Genomic DNA, 26153 nt, shown 5'->3' with positions numbered 1-26153 from the left:
AAATACAACACCAACACTCCTGATGTCAGGCAATATTCCAAAGGTTAAAAAAACTCTTGAGCCAATAAGTTGCCTTAGATTTACCAGTTTTTCTCCTAAAAGACATATTGGGCCTTTATCAAGGGCAACTCATTCAGCATTGTCAATTATCTACTAGTGTGTGTGTGTGTGTGTGTGTGTGTGTGGTGTACCAGTACTGGGACTTGAATTCAGGGCTTGGGTGCTGTCCCTTAGCATTTTCACTCAAGGGTTATATTGTTCTACCAACGTCTTGCTTTTTGCTGGAAATTAGAGATAAGAGCATCACAGACTTTTCTGTCCTGGCTGGTGTGCAACCTGGATCCTCAGATCTCAGCCTCCTGAGTAGCTGGGATTATGGGGGGGGTCACTGAGAACCGGCAATGTACTCCTCATAAGGATACCTTAAGAGGCAGGTACCAAGGGCCTTATTGTAAATATACGCAACGATTGAAAAAAAAAAAAAAGAAAAAAACAGCAGCAACTAAAACCGGACAAGTGTTCCTAGAGCTCCACAGAGGAAGTGAGCTTGCCACGTGGAAGAGCAAAAAGAATCTTTGGAAAAGAAGTGATGAAAGCCACCGGCCCAGAAAACCCCCGCAGCCACACAGCCACGTAGACCAGAGAGAGATTCGCCACGTAGACCAGAGAGAGATTCCTTGTCAGGCTCGCTCCCACGGATGCAGAGTAGCAAGCCTGTCCTTGAGCAGGAGAGGTGATTGTGTCGGGGTCAGGGGAGCTGGGGCAGGGGTCAGGGGGGCGGAGGGCAGGGGTGGCTGGGCGCCGAAGGCAGCCCGCGGCCAGGGTGGGCTGATGTAACGGGTGGTTCGGGGCTGGGGTGGGGGTTAACGGCCGTGGCCGGGCCTGGCCTGGTCACCTGCTCAGGTCCTTTGGGCCGAGAACCTTCGGTGGAGGCTGTCAGGCCAGCACAGAGATGAAGATGGGAGACGTCAGTGGGGAGCCGCGACTCTCCAGCGATCCCGATCTCGTACACACACGGGGGAGGAGGAAAGGCTCGCTGCGGGGCTCCAGGCGCCCCCGGGCCGATCCCGCAGGTGGAGGCCGGCTCCCCACAGAATGTCCTCAACCTCTTCCGAAGTTAAAAAGTTGATGTAAATTAGCGGGAGCGGTTAACACCCGCAGGCCAGCCCCCCCCCCCCCCCGCCCCCGCCCCCGGCCCCGCTGCGCGCCTCCGCGCCGGAGCCCGTTCATTCGGCGTCTCGCCAAGGCAAGAGCCCAACAGCGCCAACCGCCAAGGGGCTTCAACGGCTGCCCCGGCGGCGCGCGGCGGGCGTTGCACCGCCGGCTCTGGCGTCGAGTTCTGAAGGCGCTGCGGGAGCGAGGCGAGGCCGGGCCGCGCGCGGCGAGTTTTGACAGGCAGCGCTTACAGCCAATTGGAAGCCTGGTGGGCTTTCTCTCTACCAATAGGAGACAGGACCTTAGCTGGGAGGGGGTGGGGGGGTAGTGTAACGCTTCCCGCGGGCTGCGGCTGGATTCGATCCGACGCGGCTGCATGCCTCTGGGGCGGAGGCTAGGCCTGGGAGGCGGGGAAGCGGGTGGGGGGAGGGAGGGGGGAAGAAGGGAAGACCGGAAGCTACGGTCGCGTCCCGATCCTTAGATTTCTCTCCCCGAGGGCTGAGGCAGGAGCTGGATGTGGGCCCCGTGATAAAGGGGAGCGGCCGCTCCGGAGCTTCCTCCCGGGACGCCTCCCGTTAAACCCGCCCGCTGTTCTCGGCCGTCAGCTCCGGGGCGCGCGCGGCCCTCGCGGACGGTCCAGCCGCCGCAGACTGACCGGCCGTCCCCCAGGCCCGCGCTGCCCGCCGCCCCCAGCCGCCGCCATGTCCTCCTCCTCCTCCTCGCCCAGGGAGACGTTCGAGGAGGACCGGGAGTACGAGAGCCAGGCCAAGCGCCTCAAGACCGAGGAGGGGGAGATCGACTATTCGGCTGAGGAGGGCGAGAACCGGCGGGAAGCCACCGCCCGGGCCGGGGGCGACGGCGGCGGCGGCGGCGGCGGCCGCAGCTTCTCGCAGCCGGTAACAAAGCGGCGGCTCTGCGTCCGCGGTGCCCCGGAGGGCTTGGGGGGGCCCGGGAGGGAGGGGGGGGGCTCGGCCGGGCCTGCAGCCGGCAGCGGCGTCTCCTCCGCCTCGCGGGCCGCGCTCGAAGCTGAGGCGGCCGCGGGCTGGATTCCCATCGCCACCTGGATGGCGGCAGCCAGTCGGGCCCCGGCCCGGGCTGAGGCCTGGCCGCCACCTCGCCGCCGGGGCCCTGAACTTGGGGAGGGTCCGGGGACGCGGGTGGGGGCGGGGAGGCGCCGCTTCCGCTCCGGGGGGCTGCGGGCGCGTGCAGCTCTTTGTTAGTTGAACTCCGCGGGCGGGGGGAGCCGGCGACCTCCGGCCCGCCCGCTTCCCCTGTGGCCCCCCCCCCCCCCCCCCGGCCCTCGGCATCCCGGCGCTGGGCTCCGTCCTCGCCCCGGGTCCCGAGGAGAGCCGTGACGAGCGCCCCGTGCACACCCCGCGCCTCCGTTCCGCAGAAGGGTGGTTGTTTTGTTTTTTTATGATTACTAATCTTGGGTAGTGCGCGCGCGCGCGCCTGCTGGCCCTGGGGTTGAACTCAGGGTCTGGACTGCGCGTGGGTCCCTTGGCTTTTTTGCGCCAGGCTAGCGTTCCCACTCGAGCCTCACCTCCATTTCCGGCTTCTTTTTTGACTGGGGCGGGGGGGGGTGTTAAATTGGAGATGCTTTTTGGGGAGGGCGCGGTAAATTGGAGGTGAGTGGGGTCTTATTTGTCTGCCCCCGTGGGCTGCGAACCTCGATCCTCAGCCCTCAGCCTTCTGAGTAGCTCGGGTTACAGGGGAGAGTCACCGACACCCGGCTGATTTTTTTTTTTAACCTTTTTAAAAAAAAAAAAAACCATTTGCAGACAGAGTATGCATGCTGGGCTATTATTCAGTTTTGTGGTGATTGATGAGTACAGATTTTACCTCTCGGTTTGTGAAAATATTTTGTCAAGTGTTAGGACTTTGCACCGAAAGGGCATTTAAAAATGACTTCTGTTCTTTATTGGGAATTGACTCCGAATTTCCCTTCACGAAAGAAGGAACGGAATGCAGGGCTGCATTAAACACATTCCTAGAGTCTTGTCTTTCATCAGAAACGTTTGCTGGAGGCAGGAGGAATGCGAAAACCATTTTATTATCTGCGGCAAGCATTCAGCTTCAGTTGGATGGAGGCTTTAAGAAAACAAAAGTGATGCAAATACTGTTTTCCTTTTTTGTTTGCTCTTTACCTGCCTTAATGGCTTAGATGTTCTTCTGAACACTTAATACCTTTGAATTGTGATTAATTCAGCAAGCTTTATGAAGTTTATGAAGTTATGCACATATATTCTATCATTAGTTTAAAATGTTTCTTTTTTTTTTTTTTTTTTGGTCGTGGGGCTTGAACTCTTGAGTCTGGGCACTGTACCACTCTTCAGCTCAAGTCTAGCACTCTTCCACTTGAGCCAGAGTGCCACTTCTGGCTTTTTTTCTGGTTATGTGGTGCTGACGAATGGAACCCAGGGCCTCATGCTTGCAAGGCAAGCGCTCTACCACTGAGCCACCTTCTCCCCCCCCCCCCTCCTCTTCTTCTGCCACCTTCCCACCCTTTCTCCTCCTCCTCCTCCTCCTCCTCCTCCTCCTCCCCTCCCCTCCCCCTCCCCCTCCCCTCCTCCCCCTCCTCCTCCCCTCCTCCCCTCCCCCTCCCCCTCCTCCCCCTCCTCCTCCTCTTTAGTCAATAAGGGGCAATTTGGAAACCTTTCAAAGATTTTGTTTCAATTTATATGTGGAATACTCTGTCAATAGGCCCTGGTGTTCTCAAACATGACAAGATGACAGACAGGTTGTATCTCATTTCTTTGGCCCATCCTGGGGCTTGAACTGAGGGCCTGGCCGCTGTCTCTGAGCTTTCTTTGCTCAAAGCTAGCACTCCACTACCCGAGCCACAGCTCCACTTCCTCCTTTTTCTGTGTATGTGGTGCTGAGGACTCGAATCCATGGCTTCATGTGTGCTAGGCAAGCACTACCACTAAGCCACCTTCTTGGCCCTAGATCTCATTTTAAAAAGTGACTTTTTTCTACCTCTAAGATAGCTAATACTAAGCAACTAGTCTTTTAACTACTACTCGAGTTCTTTTAGTCTGCAAAATAGGAGGTCTTCTTACTTGAAGTAATCAACATGACACTTTTGAGTTAGGAAGATAGGAAGTAATGTATGAAGATTAGATATGAATTCTAGTTTTTGTTTTTATTGCTGCTATGTTTTTTAGGAAAAAATGAGTTGCTTTTTCATGAACAATATAATGGGACTGGAGGAATGCTTGCTTGGTGTGATTTGTGTTTAGCAAGCGTGAAGCCGAGCCCTGGGTTTGATCCTCAGCACTGCTTCCCTGCACATTATAAATTTAATAGTAGAACTGATATTTAGTTATGCAATCTTATTTTTCCTATTTCAAGAATATTTTTTCCTTTCAAACTTTTGGTACTGTTTTGAAATCTTGGAACTGTGGAAACTTGCAAATAATAACATTGTATTATTAGAGGTAGATATTCCTTGGCTAGAAGTTTACTCTCTCAGCAGGATAGGGAACCGTTTTTTTCTGCCAAGGGCTATTTGGGTATTTCTAACATTCAAAGTCCAAACAAAATTTTATCAGTGCAGGCCACGGGCAGATAACAAGAAGCCTAAATGTCTGTCTTGATACATACCAGAAGATTGAATGTGACAGACATTCCCTACCTCTCATCTAGTGCTTCGTCATGCAGAAATTTGGTAATTTTTCTAACTGAAGAGTATGGCCCAACCTTAGTGATCTTCAGCTCAGAGAAGAAATACTTTTGAAGTCAGACTGTTAGAATGAGTTCAAATTAGTTACAATGACTGACAATCTTTTCAAATCTAATTGGAACTTTGCAAACAGTTGCAAACTGAAACCTCAAGGGTTCCATTGTATAGCATTTCATAATTAAGTTTCTGCTAGTGCTTTAATAAAAACTACGTTTAATAAAACTAGGTTTAAAGAGCAGAGCAAAAAGGGGAAACAAAGGAGGAGGCAACAAATGCTTGTTAAGAAATGTACTTATTACCTTGCCCATGTAATTGTAACCCCTCTCTACGATATTTTCACAATAATAAAGAAAAGAGCAGAGCAAAAACCAGAAAGATGAATTAGATCATTATGAATGATCTTGATGTTTGAAGATGTAAAAGGAAGTGAGAATGTTTTAGATAAAAGAAATAAGACATCCTTGAGATTTCTGTAACTTCTGGTTCATATTTTTCTTTTTCTTTTTTTTTGGTCGGTTGTGGGGCTTGAACTCTGGGCTTGGGTGCTGTCCCTGTGCTCTTCAGCTCAAGGCGAGCGCTCTACTGCTTGAGCCACAGCACCACTTCTGGTTTTCTAGTGGTTTTTATTGGAGATAAGAGTCTCACGGACTTTCCTGTTGGGGCTGGCTTTGAACCGTGATCCTCAGATCTCAGCCTCCTGAGTAGCTAAGAATACAGGCGTGAGCCACCGGTGCCCGGCTTGGTTCATATTTTTCAAAGAGCAAAAACACCCAGGATTTAGATTCACCAAGCCTCATTGTTGAACAAATCTTCATTATTAAGCTACTCAGGAGATGGAGATTAGAGGATTGTGGTTCCACCGTAGTCTTGGTAAAAGTGAGATTTAGTCTCATAAACAAGCCGGGTATGATTTTACATGCCTCTTGTCTACTGATTTGGGAGGCCTCCAAGGCTAGCAAGGACCAAAGTGTGATCCTATCTGAAAAACAAGCTAAAAGAACTGAGCATGTGGCTCCAAGTGTGAGGTCCTAAGTTCAAGATCTAGTACTGTGAGATCTGAAGATTGTGTTTCAGAGCCAGATGGGGCAGGAAAGCCTGGGATACTCTTTATTTCCAATTAGCCACCAGAACACTGGAAGTAGCACTGTAGCTTGAAGTGGTAGACCAGGGACGGTGCCCAGGCCCTGAGTTCAAGCCTCATGACTGACAAGAAAAAAAGCTGGTGCTGGTGGCTCAGGCCTTTAATCCTAGCTACTCAGGAGGCTGAGATTTTAGGATTATGATTGAAGGGCAAAAAAGACCACGGGACTTATCTCCAATAAATATGCAGAAAAAGCCAGAAGTAGAGCTGTGGCTCAAGTGATAGAGTGATAGCTTTGAGCACAAAGAGGCTCAGGGACAGTGCCCAGGCCCTTAGTTCAAGCCCCAGGATTGGGGGGTTGAGAGGGGAGGGAGAAAGGTAATTGAGAGCTCCTACCTTGTGTCAGGTTCTGTTCTCAGTGATAGGGGATATAATAGTAGAAAAAAATTTTCCATATCTAGAGATCTATGATTCTACATCATTTATTACCTTTTTTGCTCTGTGAAATTGAATTTAATTTTCAAGGCTTGTTATAGCCACAGCAACAACTTGGATGAGCTTAAATTAAAAAAACAAAAAAACACAAAAAATGGCTACTCAGGAGGCTGAGATCTGAGGACCACATTTCAAAGCCAGTCTGGGCAGGATCGTCTGCAATACTCATATCTCCAGTTAACCACCATAAAACCAGAAGAATGCTAGCCTTGACCTAAAGAGCTGAGGGACAGCGCCCAGACCCAGAATTCAAGCCCACAACTGACAAAAAAAATTTAAAAAAAACCCTCCCCCCCAAAAAAAATGGGAGTGAAGGCAGGGAATTTATTTATTGGTCTGTATAACTGGAAAAGTTAGGTTTTTGATATTAGTTTTAGAAAAGTTGGATCCAGGAATTTTTAAATGATGTCATAGGAACTTCATTTTCTTTTCTGTTTCAGTTCTGCTTTCCTCCACGTGGTGATAAAGCTAGGTTTAGATTTATTTTCTCTGAGAACAGTGTCTTACCATGTGGCTAAAGGCTGGTGATGGTGTCTCTGCCTCCCAAGTGCTGGAATTATAGATATTGAATATATGTACAGTTAACCAAGGCTTTTGTTCATATTTCTATTATTTATTACAGTCTTTCATGATGTAGAATTAGTGTAGCTTTGTGTGTGTGTGTGTGTGTGTGTGTGTGTGTGTGTGTGTATGCTGAAATGGATTTGAGTTTAGGAATCATGCTCTCAGCTTTCTTGCTTCTAGAGGCTGGTGCTTTACAACTTGATTTATGCCTCCAATCCATTTTCTTTTTAACAAAAGCTGAGGCACAAAAAGAGAAAGTATAAGTAGCCTAAGATCATTGAGTCAGTATTTGTTCAAAGATTCAGAGATGTCTTGATTCTAGAAGCCATTTTGAATGGGAAACTACAAATGACAGATAATGGCTGCAGATTTTGAAGAATTTCCTGAAAATATGCCAGTCTCATGAAATTAGTGTATTTCTGTATTTCTTGTCATTTGGAGGTATTGGCAGTGAGTCTGTGATTATTTGGTGTCAGGGACTGTTGTATTGAATTTGAAGTTTGTCTTTAGGAATCTTATAAAAAGGTAGAGAAAATTATTCAATGGCTGTTCAGCATGTGTTGTGCATGAAATGTAAGGAAAACAAAAAAGCATTAAAGACTTTGTGTCTAGCCTTTGAAATTTGTCTTTGCTTAGGAAAGGTGTTAAATGGCAATTCTCATTACTCCCAGATATTCATTTGTACACTATTGAGCTTCTCTCAATAGTCTTCAATCTGTAGTAGTCAAAATTAACACACATGTAGGTATTTATTTTCAGAAATAGTTTATGTTGGCAAGCATGCTTTTATTTGCTAGATATACACCTGGAATATTGTTTCTATCTTGGAAGTTAGGGATATAATCAACCTAGAGAGATTGTAGATAGCAAAACATTTGAAAAGAAAAAGCTTCTCTGTGAGAAATGAGTTAGAAATAACTCCTTAAGCTAGAGAAGATGTGAAAGTCTTAAGATGCATATAGATAAGGATGAATAACACTAATTTAGTAGTTTGGGAATCCAATGTGCAGTGGGATGCATAGTATGAAACAATACTTGTACATAATTCTGGGATATTTATTAATTGTATACAATAAATTGTATACAATATTGATCATGTCAGGATAATTCAATTTTCATGTGTAGATAATGATTGGCTCATGCCTGTAATCCTAGCTACTCAGGAGGCTGAGATCTGAGGATTGTGGTTTGAAGCCAGCAGGCTGGTGCTCTACCACTGGAGCCACACCTCCACTTTGGGCTTTTTGCTTTCCTGCTTGGGCTGGCTTTGAACCAGGATCCTCAGATCTCAGCCCCTTGTGTAGCTAAGGCATGAGCCACTGATACCTGGCCAATAGGTATTTTCTATATTGATCTTCATGCCTTTTTGTAGGTCCTTAAGTATTATATAATGAAATAATTTTGTAACATTATTACATAAAATGTTCAGTTACATACATGCTTAACATTCAGTAGGTGGTTTTTTTCAGACATTTTACTGACTGGAGTTTTATCTTTCTATATTTGTATTTACATATGTACTTTTTTCCTCAAAATGATCTGAAAGTTGTGAACATCGTACTTTATCTCTAAATATGCCAACCTTCCTAAGAATACGGACATTCTTTCACATAACCATTACTATTTTCATAAGATAATTTTATTATAAAATGAAGGCTCACTTTTTGCATTTGATTGTTGTGTAGTATCAATGTAGAGAGTTTACTGTATTTTGATACTAGTTTTTTGTAGAGTCTTGAAGAGTTCTAGGCCAGGATGCTATTCTGTTGCCTTTTATTTTGCATTTGCCAGCAGATTATTAAGATTTGCTTAAAATGACTGTCTTAAATACCTTATAGTTTATTATCTATTTTGAAAGTAAAATTTGATATTTATACATTAAATATATGCTGTAAATATGTATTATTTAGTGATCTCTTCCTGTTACTATTCTCCAGTTATATTTAAGAATTTAGGGGCTGGGAATGAAGCCCTGGGTTCTGTTCCTCAGCACCACATAAGCAGAAAAAGCTGGAAGTGTCGCTGTGGCTCAAGTGGTGGAGCCATAGCCTTGAGCTGAAAAGCTGAGGGACAGCACCCAGGCTCAGAATTCAGGCCCCACGACTGACGAAAAAAAACAAAAACAAAAAGAAAACAACCAAAGAATTTAATGATGATAAACATGTTTGATTTGAGTTTCACTTAGATAGTCTCATGTTCAGAGTTGCTTCAAGAGTGTTGGTAAATTAGGATGTGGTCAGTATGATTACATTCAAACTCAATGGCATTTAATTGCTGTTTAGTCATAGAAAAGATTTAAGCATACCAATTCAAATGGTATTTCAGAGATCAAGTTAATATTTGCAAAGGATTGATTTAGTCCAATTTGTCAATACTGTGATTATATATTTAAGTCAGTTTCTTTGAAATCTGGCATAAATTTATATTGGCAGGGTAATCCATTTAAATGTTATAATGCCTTTGTAATAAAGTAAAATTGATGATTATTTAAAAATAACTGTACTAAGACTTAATTTTCTTAAAACAGTTGTTTTAATGGTAAGACATTGTGTTTTTAGATTAGTCTATTGGAGAAAAATGTTTTTTAATAGATTCTTGTGTGTGTGTGTGTGTGCACCAGTCCTGGGTCTTGAACTCTGGCCTTTTTTGCTCAAGGTTAGTGCTCTGCCACTTGAACCACAGCTCCACTTCCAGCTTTTTTGGTATTTAATTGGAGATAGGAGTCTCAAGGACTTCCTGCCTGGGCTAGTATCTAACCTCTAACCTCAATCTTCAGATCTCAGCCTCTTGAGTAGCTAAGATTACAGCATTGAGCCTCTGGGGCCTGGCTTAAAAACAATAATTTATGAATATTAATATTAGTTACTAATCATAGCATGCCTATATATCTGTTGAAGTTTTTGTTTCCTGAGATTTCCTTGAAATTAATTGGTTGCTCAATACTTTTTGCTGCTTTTCTTTTGTTTTTGATAGAATGCTCTTTTTTAAATTTTCACGCCAAACATTACACTGATGATTTTATTCTTAGGTCTGTTTGATAATTTGAATGGTGTAGGATTTTGGTTTGGGAACTTTTATGTTTGCTTTTTTTGAATTTGGTAAAAGATGCACTTTAGACTTTCAAAGTGAATAAGAAATTATCTTCTCTCTGCTAGGAGGCAGGTGGAAGCCATCATAAAGTTTCTGTTTCACCTGTTGTCCATGTTCGGGGGCTCTGCGAATCGGTGGTGGAAGCAGACCTTGTGGAGGCTCTGGAAAAATTTGGGACAATATGGTAAGGATAATAGGAACTTTGTGCAAATTGAAAGTGAATGATAGGACAGACTTTGCTTGATTGATCTAAGTCTTGATGCTTAGCATTGTATGTGTAAAGTTTGCCTGTGAATGTATCTCTTAGGAAAAATATTTTTTCAGTTTTGAGACAAGAGTCTTGCTATGTAGCTCAAGCTGGCCTAGAATTTGCTATATATAATAGCAAAAGCTGGCATCAAATTTAAAAAAAATTTTTTTTCTTTTTTTGCCGGTCCTAGGGCTTGAACTCTGGGCCTGAGCTCTGTCCCTGAGCTTCTTTTGCTCAAGGTTAGTGCTTTACCACTTGAACCACACCTTCACTTCTGGCTTTTTCTGAGTACTTTATTGGAGAGAAGAATCTCACAGACTATTCTGTCTGGGCTGGCTTTGAACCACGATCCGCAGATCTCAACCTCCTGAGTAGCTAGGATTTCAGTCTTGAGCCACTGATGCCTGGCTAAACTTTTTTTTTTTTTTAAATAAGCTTACATTAGTTATGGTTACATTTCTGCACATATTTACAATGTATTCCAATCAATCTTATCCCTCTTTTACTTTCCCTTTTCTCTCTTCCTGTTTCAAGCTTTGCCAAAACAATTTCAACAGATTTTATGGTTCTGTTTTCATAGTTGCAAACAATCTTTTTCAATTGTATTCATCCTCTTTCTCGTTAGTTCAATCCCCTCTAAACCCACAGCCTCTTTCTCTTTACCCACCACCTCCCCTTTCCCATGGCTTCAAACTTTTGGTTCTCCTATTTCAGCCTTTTTAGTGCTGGGATTACAGGCATATGCTATCTTTGGAATCTTATATGCTCATTATTTTCTTCAATGCTGTGGCTTGAACCAAAGCCCTTGGAAATGCGAGGCAAGTGCTATGTCACTGCTTGGTGTTTTTGTTTTTTTTGGAGAGGGGGAATAGTGGGGCTTGAACTCAGGCCTCAGAGCTGTCACAGCTTGTTATAACTCCACAGTGCTTGTTATTTTTTTTTTTTTTTTTGGTCCAGTCGTGGGCCTGAACTCTGGGCCTGGGCACTGTCCCTCAGCTCTTCAGCTCAAGGCTAGCGCTCTACCACTTGAGCCACAGCGCCACTTCCGGCTTTTTTCTTATGTGGTGCTGAGGAATCGAACCCAGGGCCTCGAGCATGCAAGGCAAGTGCTCTACCACTGAGCCACCTTCCCAGCCCCAGTGCTTGTTATTTTTGACCTTCCTAAGATGAAGTATAGGTTTATTTTGAGGGTCTATGAACTATTACTCTGTAACAAGTTTGTAAAAATTGTAAGTGAATTCATAGTAAGTGAATATGCTGCTCAAGGTAGCTACCCAAAAATTCTAAATTAGTTTTATAGTGTGTCTGTTGTTCTCTTCTTACTATGGATAATCTAGAATTGAGTTTTATATTTTTCGATGGATACTTTTGTTACAGGCATCTTACGAATTAGCACAAGAGTAACTCCATTCTTCAAGGGCCTTCTAATAGTAAATAAGTGGTGCCTTGTCCTATGGAGTTATAATGAGATGACGTGTCTACTTTATTTTTCCTCTAGTACATTTAGAATTTTTTTTTTTTTGAGGGGTCCGGTCGTGGGGCCTGAACTCTGGGCCTGGGCACTGTCCCTCAGCTCTTCAGCTCAAGGCTAGTGCTCTACCACTTGAGCTATAGCACCACTTCTGGCTTTTTTCTTTTTGCTTATGTGTGAGGAATCGAACCCAGGGCCTCAGGCATGCAAGGCAAGTGCTCTACCATTGAGCCACCTTTCCAGCCCATTTAGAGATTTTTTTTTAAACAAATTGCAACAATTTTTAATTTTTTTTTGGTTGTGTTTTTTGGGGCTGTTGAGATCTCTAGGCACTCTAAACTGAAATGTGTAAATAGGAAATAAAATGTAGTTGATAATATTTTGTAGTTGAAAATATTTTATAAAATATTTTATAAAAAGTTTTGAGTGTTGGGGCTGGTAATGTGGCTTAGTGGTAGAGAGCTTGCCTAGCATGCACAGGCTGACTTTGAACCGCTATCCTTAGATCTCAGCCTCCTGAGTAGCTAGTATTACAGGTGTGGGTCACCGGCACCTGGCCATTTTATTACTTTCTTTGGTGACCTCATTAAGTGGTGGATGACTTGGCAGACCTTTAATGCTCACACACTTGAAAAAATACTTGTGTTGAGATTGTGTATCCTTAAGGGTGTTAATTAAAAGCCTCATGAACTTGGTAAGGCCCATATGTTGAAATAACACTAAGGTGACTCACAGTTCTCTATCATTTGGAGTGAAAGTCATTGAAAGTTAAGTCTTGGAGAGTAATATATTTATATTAAGCAACTCTTTAATCCTTACATATTAGTGTGAGACTAACTCCATTCTGTGAAGATCTTCTAAGTGGTATCTTGACTTGTGGAGTCATAATGAGATGACATGTCTGGTTTACCCTTCCTCTAGTACATTTAGGGATTCTTGATATTTTATGAATATATGATTTTGGGGCCTTGAGGTCACTAGGTAAGTACGCTAAGATTTGAGTCATGCCCTATGACTCAAATTTTTTTGTGTGCTGGTACTGGGGCTTGTGCTGAAGATGGTGGTTTGAAGCCAGCCCTGGCAGAAAAGTATGTGAAACTCTTCTCTCTAATAAACTACTCAGAAAAAGCTGGAAGTGGAGCTGTGGTTCAAGTGGTAGAGTGCTAGCCTTGAGCACAGTGAGGCCCAGGGATAGAGCTTAGGCCCTAAGTTCAAGCCCCAGAACTGGCCAAAAAAAAAAAAAAAAAAGGAAGCTAAAATTTATTAGAATAATAATTTTCTATACTGTAGGGTGGTTAGTTTCTTATTAGTACTTTACCATTTTCAACTGTTAAAGTAAAAAAGCAGATCTTGATTTTGAAGCACTGATTACCTGACTTGATGTGATTCCTTTGGCCTAATCTTAGAACAAGCATGTTGATTGTGTTTTTAGTCATTACTAAGGTTCTTGTTACAGTGAATTGAGAACATGTTTTCTCAGTTTCGAGCTATATACTGTTGGTTTTTCTTTTGCTCCATTTCTTTATTGTTCACTTTTGTATTAGGATACCTTTTACTTAAGAGAATATATTATGAAAAGTAAACACCTCACCCTTCTGCCCAAAGGCAGTCATGATTACCATATTCTAGTGGATATCTTTGTATCTTTTCATGGATTCTTTGAAAGTATTTTGAGCCAAGTACAGGTGGCTTATGCCTGGGGAGTTGTTTTTTTTTAATTTCTTTAAATATGGCATTTAGGAGGCTGAGGCAGGAGGATCACTGGTTTGAGCTTGTCTATGATACATATTGAGACTCTGTCTCCAAAAAAGAAAAAGTACTTTAGAGATTATATGAACTTTGGACAGTCTTTGGTTGCTTTTATTTATCTTTTGGTTCTGTGTTTTTGATAAGGTAATTAAAAGTACCAGGCTCTGGTAGCTTACACTTGTAATCTTAGCTACTCTGGAGGCTGAGATCTGAGGATTGTGGTTTGAAGCCAGCCTGGGCAGGAAAGTCTGTGAAACTCTTATTAATCACCAAAAAAACCTAGTGGCTCAAGTGATAGAGCACTAGCCTTAAGCAGAAAAGCTCAGGGACAGTGTCCAGGCCTTGAATTCAAGCCCCACAACTGATGAGAGAGAGAGAGAAAAAGAGAGAGAGAGAAAGAGAAAGGGGAGGGAATGGGGAGAAGAGGGGGAGAGAGGAGAGAGAATTAAGTATAATCAGTTCTTAGATATTGTTGTGGGCATGTATTTGGAAAGTTTAAGAAAAATAGGGTAGTTTGGGCTGTTTAGGGCTTTTGTTTTCCAGCCTTATGTAAAGATTATCTCAAGTGATTTCTATATATTAGCAGAAGAACAAACTAGGTGGTATATCATTAGTAACTGATAACAAGGAATTATGTTAGAAGAGAGTATGAAATGGATAAGCTAGCAATCGTGGGTCACTAAACTTCATATGTGAACAATCTACCTGATCTCCTACAATTTATTTGGATGATTAGGAATTGATTTACATTGGACAATAGTAAATTCATCTGTATGACTTGATTTTTTTTTATTAAAGTCTGCTTTTACTTGATTGAGAATCAGTAATGTTAATTGAACTTGTTACGTTGGATATTCCCTTTTCAGCTATGTCATGATGATGCCATTTAAACGACAGGCTCTAGTAGAATTTGAAAACATAGATAGTGCCAAAGAATGTGTGACATTTGCTGCAGAAGAGCCTGTATACATTGCTGGTCAACAGGCTTTTTTCAACTACTCTACAAGTAAAAGGATCACTCGGCCAGGAAATACTGATGATCCATCAGGAGGCAACAAAGTTCTCCTGCTGTCAATTCAGAATCCTCTTTATCCGATCACAGTGGTATGTATTTTCTTTTCTTTTCTTTTCTTTTATTTATTTATTTATTTATTTTTGGTCGGCTGTGGGGGCTTGAACTCTGGGCCTGGGCGCTGTCCCTCAGCTCTTCAGCTCAAGGCGAGCGCTCTACCACTTGAGCTACAGCGCCACTTCCGGTTTTCTGGTGGTTTATTGGAGATGGGAGTCTCACGGTCTCTCCTGCCCGGGCTGGCTTTGAACCGAGATCCTCAGATCTCAGCCTCCTGAGTAGCTAGGATTACAGGCGTGAGCCACCAGCGCCCGGCAGTGGTATGTATTTTATTATGACAAACTATATCTAGAGTAACCAGCTTGTTTTTTTTTTTTAAATCTGCCAACTGTTTTTAAATAATTTAAAAAAATATTAAAAATCTTAACTTTGAGCTAGTTGCCCGTGGCTCATGCCTGTAATCCTAGCTACTCAGGAGGCTGAGATCTGAGGATCGAGGTTCAAAGCCAGCTGGGGAAGGAAAGTCCGTGAGACTCTTACCTCCAATAAACCACCAGAAAACCAGAAGTGGTGCTGTGGCTCAAGTGATAGAGCACTTGCCCTGAGCTGAAGAGCTGAGAGACAGCACCCAGGCCCAGAGTTCAAATCCCATGACTGACAAAAAAAAAAAAAAAAATCTTAATTTTGACTACTAAAATCTTAATTTTGACTACTAAGTTTAATGAACAAGAAATCATGAGCACTAAAATAAAAGAAACACAGTTGTCATTAAGTAGGTTCATTAGAATTTTTAAAATTATTTATCTATTCCTTTTTCTGATGATAAGGAATTATAAACCAGACTTGTTAGAAATAGTTTAGGAATATCATTTGTTAATATACCAACTATGTATGTAAGCATCAATTAAGTAATGGTAATGATTCCATAGTGCATTAAGATACACATATCATAGCCTTTTTTTTTTTTTTAATTTTGTTGGTTCTGGTCTTGGGGTTTGAACTCAGGGTCTGGATGCTGCTCCTGAGGCTTTTGTGCTCAAGACTGGAGCTCTACCACTTGAACCATAGCTCCACTTTTTGCTTTTTTTTTTTTTTTTTTTTTTTTTGTGGGCATGGGGGTGGTGCTGTGGGGTGGTGGTGGTTAATTGGAGATAAGGGTCTCACAGGTTTTTCTGCCCTGGCTGGCTTTGAACTTTGATCCTTAGATCTCAGCCTCCTGAGTCATTAGAATTACAGATGTGAGCCATCAATGCCCAGCTCATAATCTATCTTGAGGTAGCTTATTTAAAAGCTTATTTACTTATATTTCCCTGCTACTTTGTCCTTTCACAAAGTTACATGAATAGAATTTTTATTAAAGTGCTTCTCAAATGTTTCATTGGAACTTATCTAATGTTGATATATTGTGTAGGTGAGGAAAAAATTGAGACATATTAAAAGGTCTTAAAACTAATTTTTTAGCTTGATTTAGCATAATTCAGAGGTAGAATGCCTTCCTAGCATGTTTGAAGCCCCGAGGGTTTGATCCTTAATACCACAGACTAAAAAAAATGGGAATGTCTTAAACATTGTCACATTTTAGACAAAATGGAGTATAGTTTTTTTTTTTTGGGTTCGGTCGTGGGGCCTGAACTCTGGGCCTGGGCGCTGTCCCTCAGCTCTTCAGCTCAAGGCTAGTGCTCTACCACTTGAGCCACAGCGCCACTTCTGGCTTTTTCTTATGTGGTGCTGAGGAATCGAACCCAGGGCCTCGAGCATGCAAGGCAAGTGCTCTACCACTGAGCCAACTTCCCAGCCCCTGGAGTATAGTTTTAATGTTCTAAATGTAATGTGAAAAATTTTGTTTGTTCCTTCTAGGATGTGTTATATACTGTTTGCAACCCTGTTGGAAAAGTACAACGCATTGTTATATTCAAGAGAAATGGGATACAGGCAATGGTTGAATATCCTTTATATGTAAATTTATTATGTCTATGAATGCAGTGTAACATTTTTTATTTAGCCATTTTTAGACAAATGACACTTTTTCCTCCCTCAACAATCTAGTTGGTATAGATTTAAAAAATGAAACTGAGCCGGGTGCTGGTGGCTCATGCCTGTAATCCTAGCTACTCAGGAGGCTGAGATCTGAGGATCACGGTTCAAAGCTTCCTGGGCAGGAAAGTCTGTAAGACTCTTATCTCCACAAAACCACTAGAAAACTGGAAGTGGTGTTGTGGCTCAAGAGGTAGAGGGCTTACCTTGAGCTGAAGAGCTGAGGGATAGCGCCCAAACCCAGAGTTCAAGTCCCATGACCGACCAAAAAACAAAACCCTGCAGTACCCATAGAGGATGTTGTTACTGTTTGTTAAGAATAACTTGGTATCATGCAACAGCCCTGTACTTCATCCTACCCAGTGTGAAGTAACACTATTTCATAACATGTACACATGCATTTTTACGGTTTAACCCAAATGACCTTCTCTTACTCTTCTTGAAATAGTATAAAAGTAGCAAAACTTTATCTTTATTGGCTCTTTTAAATTATTAATGTAAGATCTGCTTTTTAAAAGCTATGGTAAATTTGTTAAATTTGTTAATATGTTGGATAAAAAGCAAGTTACAACATCATATGTGTATATATAATATATATTATATATAATTGTATACATAATATAAAGCACATTTTTAAAAGATTTATATGGGCACATATAGAAATAGGTAGAGATTCATTGTAAACCTTAACAGTGCTTGCTTCTAGTAAGATGTTTGTTTTTAGTTTTATTATTTTATACACTTGGAGTGGTTTTATTTACTTGTTAAGATTGAGTTTTTTGTTTTTTTGTTTTTTTTTTTTGGTGGTTTTTGAACCTAGGCCTTCTGCTTGTTAGGTAAATGTTGCGACGTAAGCCATGCTTTCAGCTCTTTTTACTTTAGGTTATTTTTAGGGTAAGATCTTGTGGTTTTTGTCCAGGGTGGGCTTAGACTGCCAGCCTCCTTCTTACACCTTTCAGTAGCTGGGAATCACAGGTTGCATCACCACTTCCTGGCTTTGTTTAATGAGATGAGGTTTTGCTAATTTTTTTTACCCACCTTCTGAGTAGCTGGGTTTACATGGGATTACATGTGTGAGCCACTGCACCTGGCCTTGAAGTCATTTAAAAAACAATAAAATTGCCGGGCGCTGGTGGCTCACGCCTGTAATCCTAGCTACTCAGGAGGCTGAGATCTGAGGATCGCGGTTCAAAGCCAGCCCGGGCAGGAAAGACCGTGAGACTCCTATCTCCAATAAAACCACCAGAAAACCGGAAGTGGCGCTGTAGCTCAAGTGGTAGAGCGCTCGCTTTGAGCTGAAGAGCTGAGGGACAGCGCCCAGGCCCAGAGTTCAAGCCCCACGACCGACAAAAAAAAAAATAAAAAAACAATAAAATTATGATAGTGAAGTGATTATATAACACTGTTGCAGCTCAGAAGAAATATATAAAAATCAAGTATTTATTTTGGTTTAAGGTTTTTTGTTGTAATTTGTAGGTTGTCCTTTGCTAGGAAATAAAACTAGGCTTCATTGTCCTGTTCATTCCCCAATTTATAGTACTTATGACTTAGACGGATAAATTGTAGGTAGTTTGGTTGTATTCTGCTTTCTTTTGTACCCTTGAACTTAAATACAAATTCTTCAGCCGATGTGGTAGTTCATGCCTGTATTTCTAGATAGTTAGGATGGTGAAGATTGGGAGACTTGAGGCCAGCCTGGGCAAAAAGTTAAATACTCAATTTTAAACAATAACATATGGAGAAGGTGGCATGCCTCCGCCTCCATTGTTTAAGCTGTAGGAGAAGGAGGAGGATTACAGCCTAGGCCAGTCCTGGGCCTAAATAGGAGACTTTTCAAAAAGAATGAAAACCAAAAAGGCTGGTGTATGGCCCAAGTGGAAAAATACCTGCCTAGCAAAAGAGGGTCCTGAGTTCACACTCCTTGTAGTACTACTACCACCAAAAATGAAGAAATATATGTGTGTGTGTGTGTTGTGTATGTGTGTGTGTGTGTGTGTGTATACACACATATTTGTGTGAAAATTTATGTGATAAAACATTTCAGAAGTATTTTTAATCCTTTGAAATTGAAAAATGATTAAACATTGGATACTTTAAACTACATTTCCTTAATACAGTTTATGTTTGAATCAGTCCTTTGTGCTCAGAAAGCTAAGGCGGCACTCAATGGAGCAGATATATATGCTGGATGTTGCACACTAAAAATTGAATATGCAAGGGTAAATACTATTTTTCAATACTTTATTAAATATTTATGCTTCAAGTATATAATTTGAACTTACTTTATTTTCAATTTTAACAGCCAACTCGTCTAAATGTTATTAGGAATGACAATGACAGTTGGGACTACACTAAACCATATTTGGGAAGACGAGGTAGGTATTTTGTACATTTTAGAATGTACTTACATCTGCTGAGATTTTTTTTTTTTTTACAAGAATTTAGGTTTCTTTTTTCTGAAATGGGCTAGTTAATTCAAATGAAAATCTTGTTGGTGAATGCTTTTATTACAAAAGGCCATGTACGCTGGAAATAACCTTGAACATTAGTGCCCCCTACTGGTGTGTATTAAGCTATTTATATTTAGTTCAACAAGTGCCCACACATACAGGCACGCGCGCAGTTCAAGGACTTGCATTTCTCCAAGCAGCTCTCTCTCTTTGGAGGAGAGGAAACTGATTTCAGAATATTCCTTACAAACTGCAAACTTGCACACTGCTTCTCCATGGAAAGGACTTTCCCCCCAAGCTGGACGAGGCATTAAGAAGGATAGAGGACTCCAGCAGGCTGACTCTACACTTCATCATGCACAACATCGGCATCAGCAAAAAGCCCTCTGAAAAACTCAGACTTGCAATTCACCTTGACTGCATACTGCATGCACCACCACCCCACGTTTTCAAAGGAGGACACTTTAACAGTACTTCAGACTTGCATGGGATGAACACCATGATAGACTGTGCCCATTTATATATGTATGTATATATTGGTCTGATTTCCCTTAAAGTTTCAGTTGTAGAATTTAAGTCTTCACTAACGGAAACTAGGGTTTATTTACAATGTTAATGCCCATTACTGTAACTGTTTTCAGCTTAGAGTCAAATTGTTAATTGAAAAATAACCAAGGTCAATTATTTATTTATAGGTCTTGGGAATTGACAATGCTTAACCAATCCACACAAATACTAAGGATATGTGGATTAGAAAGATGTATACTTCGCTGGGGTATAGCTCAGTGGTAGAGCATGCTTAGCATGCACAAGATTATGTGATTCTCAGCAACACTCTCCCCTCAAAAAAGAAGGTGCATACTTGATGCATATAAGTTTACTTTTCCCCCCTTCAATTATTAACCTTGAGCAGAAATTCTAACATTGAAAAAAGTGTATTATATGTAAAAGATTTTTTTCTGTGTGGTTTGATTTTTGTAAAGTGGCTGTTTATAAGTTGTCACTTTCTGTAATAATTTAAAGTTATTACTTAATGTTTGTGTAACTAGAAAACTTGGTATTTTAAATATAGGTGAAAGTAACATGTTTGTTCATGGTAGAATATATTTAAACATGATAACTCTGAAAGTAAGCATTTCATTTGAGATGCACTTTCACATATAAACCTATAAATGCTAAATTTAATAAGCGTAGATTTGAGTGATAAAAATTGTTCAACTAACTGTGTGGCAATTCTGGAATATACAAATTAAAATGCGGATCTTGTAAAAACAAGGGGGCTGCAGTATTGGCTACATCCCAACTACAATATCAGTGTTTGAACCCATGTTGGAAAAACTTGAGTAGGTAAATTCAACTAGAAAAATAATTTGTGACATCCAGAGTATCTTGGGCCATAGTTAATCTAGTACATATACATACATCAAAATAAAAATAAAAATAAAATGTATTGGTCCCTAGTATATTCAAATATTAATGACTTTAGGATGATTGGCTTCTTTAACTCAATTTCCAGAAAATCATCTTGTAATTTGCTTAAGGCTGTAAATAAGTTTGTTTTGTACTACAGCTTTGGCTAGACCCCAAAATTTTTACTACTCAATGGAAATTTGTTTAGCTTAGACTTTGTACAGTTGAATCCATTATTGGAAAACAAAACCTTAGCACTCAAACAACAACAGGACAAGTGGTTGATGAGAAATCTCTCACTTCTGTCAGTTTTAAACACTTGTTTGGGGTTTTGTTCATTCATTTAAAGTAGTGAGTTTTAGTTGCATTTTTCTTAATATCTTAAGACATTTATAGATTAGATTTTAAATGTTAACATGTTCAGAAAAAGTTGTGACTATAACACAAAGCTAGATTAGTTTTTCATACAATTCTGGTGAGATCTGTTTAGAAATATGCACGATAGGTTGTTAAATAATATAATTGAAGTAAAATAGTTGTTCACAGACAATTTTCTGACAAGACTAGGAGTTTGTTTTTGTTTTTGAAGTGATCTTAACTTGAAGTCAAGTTGATAATTAAAGTTGTCTGCGATGCCCAAATAAAACCTTCATATATCTTTTTCTATGAGAAAAATAGGATTTTAAAAAGCATAATTTTATTTTCAAAAGTCCTTTAGATATGAAGATATGATTACATTTTACTACAAAGAATCCTTACTTGATCTCCAGGAAGCTTCCCAAAGTGTTAAACAAAAGTTAAATATTATATATGTGTAACTTTTTTTTTTTTAACAAATTGCATAGCTTAATCAGATATTAGTTGAATCTGTGAAAGCTTGCAAACCACTGTTTACAGATGGAAATATTCAGTGTTCGTTCTGTTCACTTTGCTTATGTGACCATATATTAGATAGTGAATGTTTCATATAAATTAATAGTAATGAGAGTGAGTGGCTGAAAGATACCTTGGAAATCTGCTCTTCATTTTATGAATGAAGATTGTGTTTTTGTGTCTATGCAGCAAGTTAGTGATTAAATTAGAATCATCTGATTCCCAACATAGTTCTGTTTTCCTTTATAGCACTGTTGACTGTATCAGTAAAATTGAGCCATGAAATTGTGGTTTTAGTTTTAAGATTTCTAGAAACAGATAAAAACATTCAATGTTTGGTGGCTTGTGCTAAAGCAGAGGAGCAGTAACAGAAGGGATTAGCAGGATGAATTAATTCAAGAAAGTTGAGACTTAAATGATGAGAGATGTTGAATGCCATATATGAAAAAAAAACAAAAAGGAACAGCATAAACTACAGATGCAGTGACTTTGGGAAAGTGGGGGAAGGGTCATATTAACTTATCAAGTATTTGGAAAAGTTTTCAAATACTAAGTGTATGAGGCTTCAAATGAATTGTAATATGGGTGCAAGTCAGTTTCTATGATTATAAACATTTTCTTAAAATTAGAGATATCTGAAAATGTTAAGGTAGGTTCTTGTTCCAAGTATTGGGGTATGTAGAGACTAATTAGTAGGGATAATGAGTTTTTGAATGGAAGTTGAACTAGATGATCTCCTTATTCCTTTTGGATACTTAGAATAATTAATTAAAACTATACTTTTCTAGACTGAAGTGAAAGTTAAAAGTATTTCTCATCTTCCATAAACCTTATTTGTTTAGGTGACTAAGGACTAACAGAAAGACTACCTCTGAATTTTCAAAGATTAGAGTCTTCAGATACATATGCAAAAAATATTATTGGACAGTATTATTTGATCAACAAACTTTTAAAAGCATATTCTTTTTTAAAAAAATAAAAACTTACTAACCAACATAGGAAGTAATATTTTAGAAGACTGTTATTGATGTCTCAAGATGTGGGAAAATTGACATGTCTTTCTTGGAAACATAGCTAGAATAAAAAATACCTTTAGAGTATTGTAGTATTTTCATCCAATAATGTAGCCCCCTTGGTTAGCATATTTATCTTGGCATATTTAAACGTTGGGGGTTGCTCATAGTTCTGCCTGATGTTAAGGTCTATAGACAGTGACCTGTCTACAACATAATATGAGCCAGTGATGTGCAAAATTTCAGCTCTCAAGTCAGTAGGTGTTTGTAAATATGTGTATATACATATAAAATACTCTGTGTTTACTGATTGTGAAACCATGTAATACAGGTTGTTGTTGGCTTATGCTGAAACTTCTTGAAAGAAGCCCACTTTGAAAATGTGTTGCTGTTGAAGCTAATAGTATGATTCAGGTACTGTCTTTCAAAAGTACTGCACTTAAAAGCTTGTTTTAAAGACATGTATTGGTAAAAACTTGTGTACAGTGTCAAACTCTAGCATTGTGTACATTCACTTTCTGCAAAGTATCTATTCTCTTAATTTTGAAAGTGTGATTGTATTTGACATTTGCCAAAAAGATATTTTCAAGTTAAGTGGAACTTGTTAGATAGAATTATTTTCTTAAACTTTTGGTGTTTGTATTTAAATTGGACATGAATGGATGTTTAAAGCTAACAGGAGTCCTATTTCTTTTATGAAGTATAATGGATGTTTTGAATGGGTGTTTCCCATGTGAGAACTCTGTTAAGTATTTGAGTCAAAATTGTTAAAACCATGTTTCTACTTTTGTGTCAGATAGAGGAAAGGGTCGCCAGAGACAAGCCATTTTGGGAGAACACCCTTCTTCGTTTAGACATGATGGCTATGGTAAGTTTGTCAAGGCAGAAGGAAGGTAGTATAGATGAACTATTAGAATTTTTGTATTTCTGATGAAGAATGGCACATTTCTTGTCTGCATTTTTACTGCTCACCTGTTGTGGTTTATTATGGTATCAGTCCCTTATAATGTATTCAGGTTGTCCAAAAATCCCTTGTTTTTTTTAAGGATATGATATATCAAATAATTCTTGAGATAAACAGAGCAATTGGCTGGGGATTGAAAATTTTTTGCTGTTATATTTTGTTTGGTTTGGTTTTGATTTGTAATGGGCTCTGGCCTATAAGAGGACCAAAAAGGAGGAGGAGTATTGGTCAGTCAGTAAGTTTATTTCCATTCAGCAATTATAAGCAGACAGGAATTTTGAGTAATGAAGGCAGAAAGAATGGGATATTTGTACAAAAGGATACATACTTTTGTTTTGACTTTTATACAGTTGATACTTTGGTTTTGGTTAAATTTGTTTGTATTTAATTCTATTTTTAAGGCTTTTTGGCTTTTACTGTTTGCAAGTATTAATATATTAATATAGTAAAACCTAGAGTAATTCTTGGAGTTAGGCTTCAGATTATTGTTCTTATAAGTAGATGCTGAACATTGATATTAATAAGGGTTTTTAGCTGGCTGTAATTTAATAAAATGGTTTTTTTGGCAGTTGCCCCCCATTCTCTATTTTAAGATTGAAAAACAATACTTAGAAGTGGTAGAAAAAATAGAACTTGTTATATTGAACTCTTTGATTTATTGTCACAGAGCTGCTGGTGTTGTCTGTTATCCTAAATGTTTCTTCCATATTTAACGATGGCCCTTCTTAAGTGTTTTGGCTTATTCTCTAGTGTCTTTTTAAAATCCAAAAATTTTATTTGTTCATTGTGCATCTGAAGTATTTGTTCAAGGTGTCCTGTCAGTGTATATAGCAGAGGAGTTGAAAAGACCTCTAGTGTCAAAACAATAGGCAAAGCACAGTTTTCTTTTAGTATGTTTCTTGTTTTTCTTAGCTGTTTCTGTAAGAGTAAATTTTAAATAGGTTGTTGTGCTGTTTTGGTCTTGTAGTAAAGAAACTATTTGGAACCTATTGTACTTTGCATGAGGAAAGTTACAAGAATACTAGTTTGTAGTATAATCATGGAGTTAACTATGTCAGTGACAAGTGAATGCTAAAAACTGGTTAAACGTTTTGTCAAAGAGGGCTAGAAAAATCTTTGACAGAATAAATGGACAAAGAAGTAGAAAGTGCTAGTGCTGAAACATTATTTTCTTGGTATAAGTTTTTAGGTTTGTGAACCTATATAAAATATATTTTAATGGGTAAATAGAATAACATTAAATGCCCTACAAGAACTTTTTAAAGTCAATTGTGAAAATCTTTGACAGCTTCACGTCTTAACATTTTGCATAGGGGAATAATATTTATAATGTAAGGTTATATAAAGAGAAGTGCAAAATTCTTCAGGATGGCACTTGTTAAATAGGGATATTGCAGTTCTGTATTGTCCTGCAAAGGGGAAAAGGTGGTGGATTGTGTAAGAGAGGAGTATCCATTCTGAGCTATGTTACTAAGGTATTGGACTCTGAGGTTTGATTTGTTTTTACTTCCTAGAGAAGTAAGCAGAATGGGGTATAAGAAGAGAGAGAACATGAATAAAAAGATAGAAATAAAATGAGGAAGTAGAAAAAAGATTTATGAAATAGTGATCTAGAGCCTTTTCATAAATTTTGCAGATCACAAGAGCAGCAATTAGGCAAAACAGCTTTATTTGTATTTTGGAGTTATATCATGGGCGGTTTTTCCTATGTGTTGGTCTGAAAGCAAGAGGAAATGGAAGAAATTATGAGTCAAGATCCATAGTTTCCATTAGAGATTATATATTTTTTGCTTTATTATAGTAGTATATCTATACTAATTGTCACAATTCTTTAAAAAATCTCTCTCTCTCTCTCTCTCTCTCTCTCTCTCTCTCTCTCTCTCTCTCTCTCTCTCTCTCTCTCTCTCTCTCTTTCTCTCACCTCGCTTGTGCTTCCTAAGGCTTGAACTCATGGCTTGGGCACTTTTCTTGAGCTTTTTTTCCTCAAGACTAGTGCTCTACCACTTGAGCCACAGCTCTACTTTTTAGTAGTTTATTGGAGATAAGAGTTTCAAGGACTTTCCTGCTCTGGCTTGCTTCAAACTGAGATCCTCAATGTAAGCCTCCTGAGTAGCTAGGATTACAGGAGTGAGCCACTGACACCCAGCTAAATCTTCTTGTTTGGTAAGCTCAGCCCTGTGAGATGAACTAGTACTAGTAGAGGCTCATATGTTGAACATTGACAAATATAATACAGATTTATTTGCTGTAAGCTCAAGAAAAGTTAATATATTCATCACTAGCATCTTTGGATGTCATTTTTTTGGACCAAAGATGTTTATGTTTGAAATACAGGAAATGTTTTCAAAACGTTAGTAATGCCATATATGTACTGTTTCCCTATGCAAATAGAGTTTTTAATACCTGAAGCATTTTCTTTTAAACATCAAGTCTTTTTCACTTAAAGAAGCAATAAGACAGAGAATTTTCAGAAGACTTCTAAATTTTCGTATCTTAAACAATTTAGTTGACAGTTTAGTGTAGATCATTTAATCTTGGTAGTCAAGTCATAATTACAAGTATACCTTTGCACTGAGTGGTTATTACCTAGGATATCAAATGTTTTTGGACCTTAGACAACTTTAGCAGAGTGAATGTACTATGAGTGTACTACAGATCTTTTGACTTCCCATGAGGGTAAAAAATGTGATTATTGTGTGTATCATTACTGCACGTAAGCAAATGTTAGTGTTTGGTAGGCAATGTAATATGAAGATGTACTTTTACAATAGGGATTTAAACCATGGTGTTGGAACTTAGG

The 26153-nt window shown here is 39.7% G+C and overlaps 1 protein-coding gene across 1 annotated transcript in view; it reads left to right on the top strand.

Annotated features, from left to right (window-relative positions):
• The first annotated feature begins 1596 nt into the window (after nucleotides 1–1596).
• The window catches only part of Hnrnpll (heterogeneous nuclear ribonucleoprotein L like), a 34748-nt gene continuing 10191 nt past the window's right edge, over nucleotides 1597–26153 (top strand). Inside the window, exons 1-7 of the mRNA XM_070025407.1 lie at nucleotides 1597–2051; nucleotides 10136–10254; nucleotides 14407–14644; nucleotides 16467–16547; nucleotides 18761–18862; nucleotides 18946–19018; nucleotides 23186–23257. Of these exons, the coding sequence (XP_069881508.1) occupies nucleotides 1857–2051; nucleotides 10136–10254; nucleotides 14407–14644; nucleotides 16467–16547; nucleotides 18761–18862; nucleotides 18946–19018; nucleotides 23186–23257 (880 nt within the window). The 5' untranslated portion in view covers nucleotides 1597–1856. The remainder of the gene's footprint in view (nucleotides 2052–10135; nucleotides 10255–14406; nucleotides 14645–16466; nucleotides 16548–18760; nucleotides 18863–18945; nucleotides 19019–23185; nucleotides 23258–26153) is intronic.

Source organism: Dipodomys merriami, unplaced genomic scaffold (genome assembly GCF_024711535.1).
Source record: "Dipodomys merriami isolate MVZ:Mamm:240054 unplaced genomic scaffold, mDipMer1.0.p SCAF_17, whole genome shotgun sequence".
Classification (NCBI taxonomy): domain Eukaryota; kingdom Metazoa; phylum Chordata; class Mammalia; order Rodentia; family Heteromyidae; genus Dipodomys; species Dipodomys merriami.
Note: the sequence above shows the minus strand (reverse complement) of the source record. Positions and strands in the feature narration are given on the sequence as shown.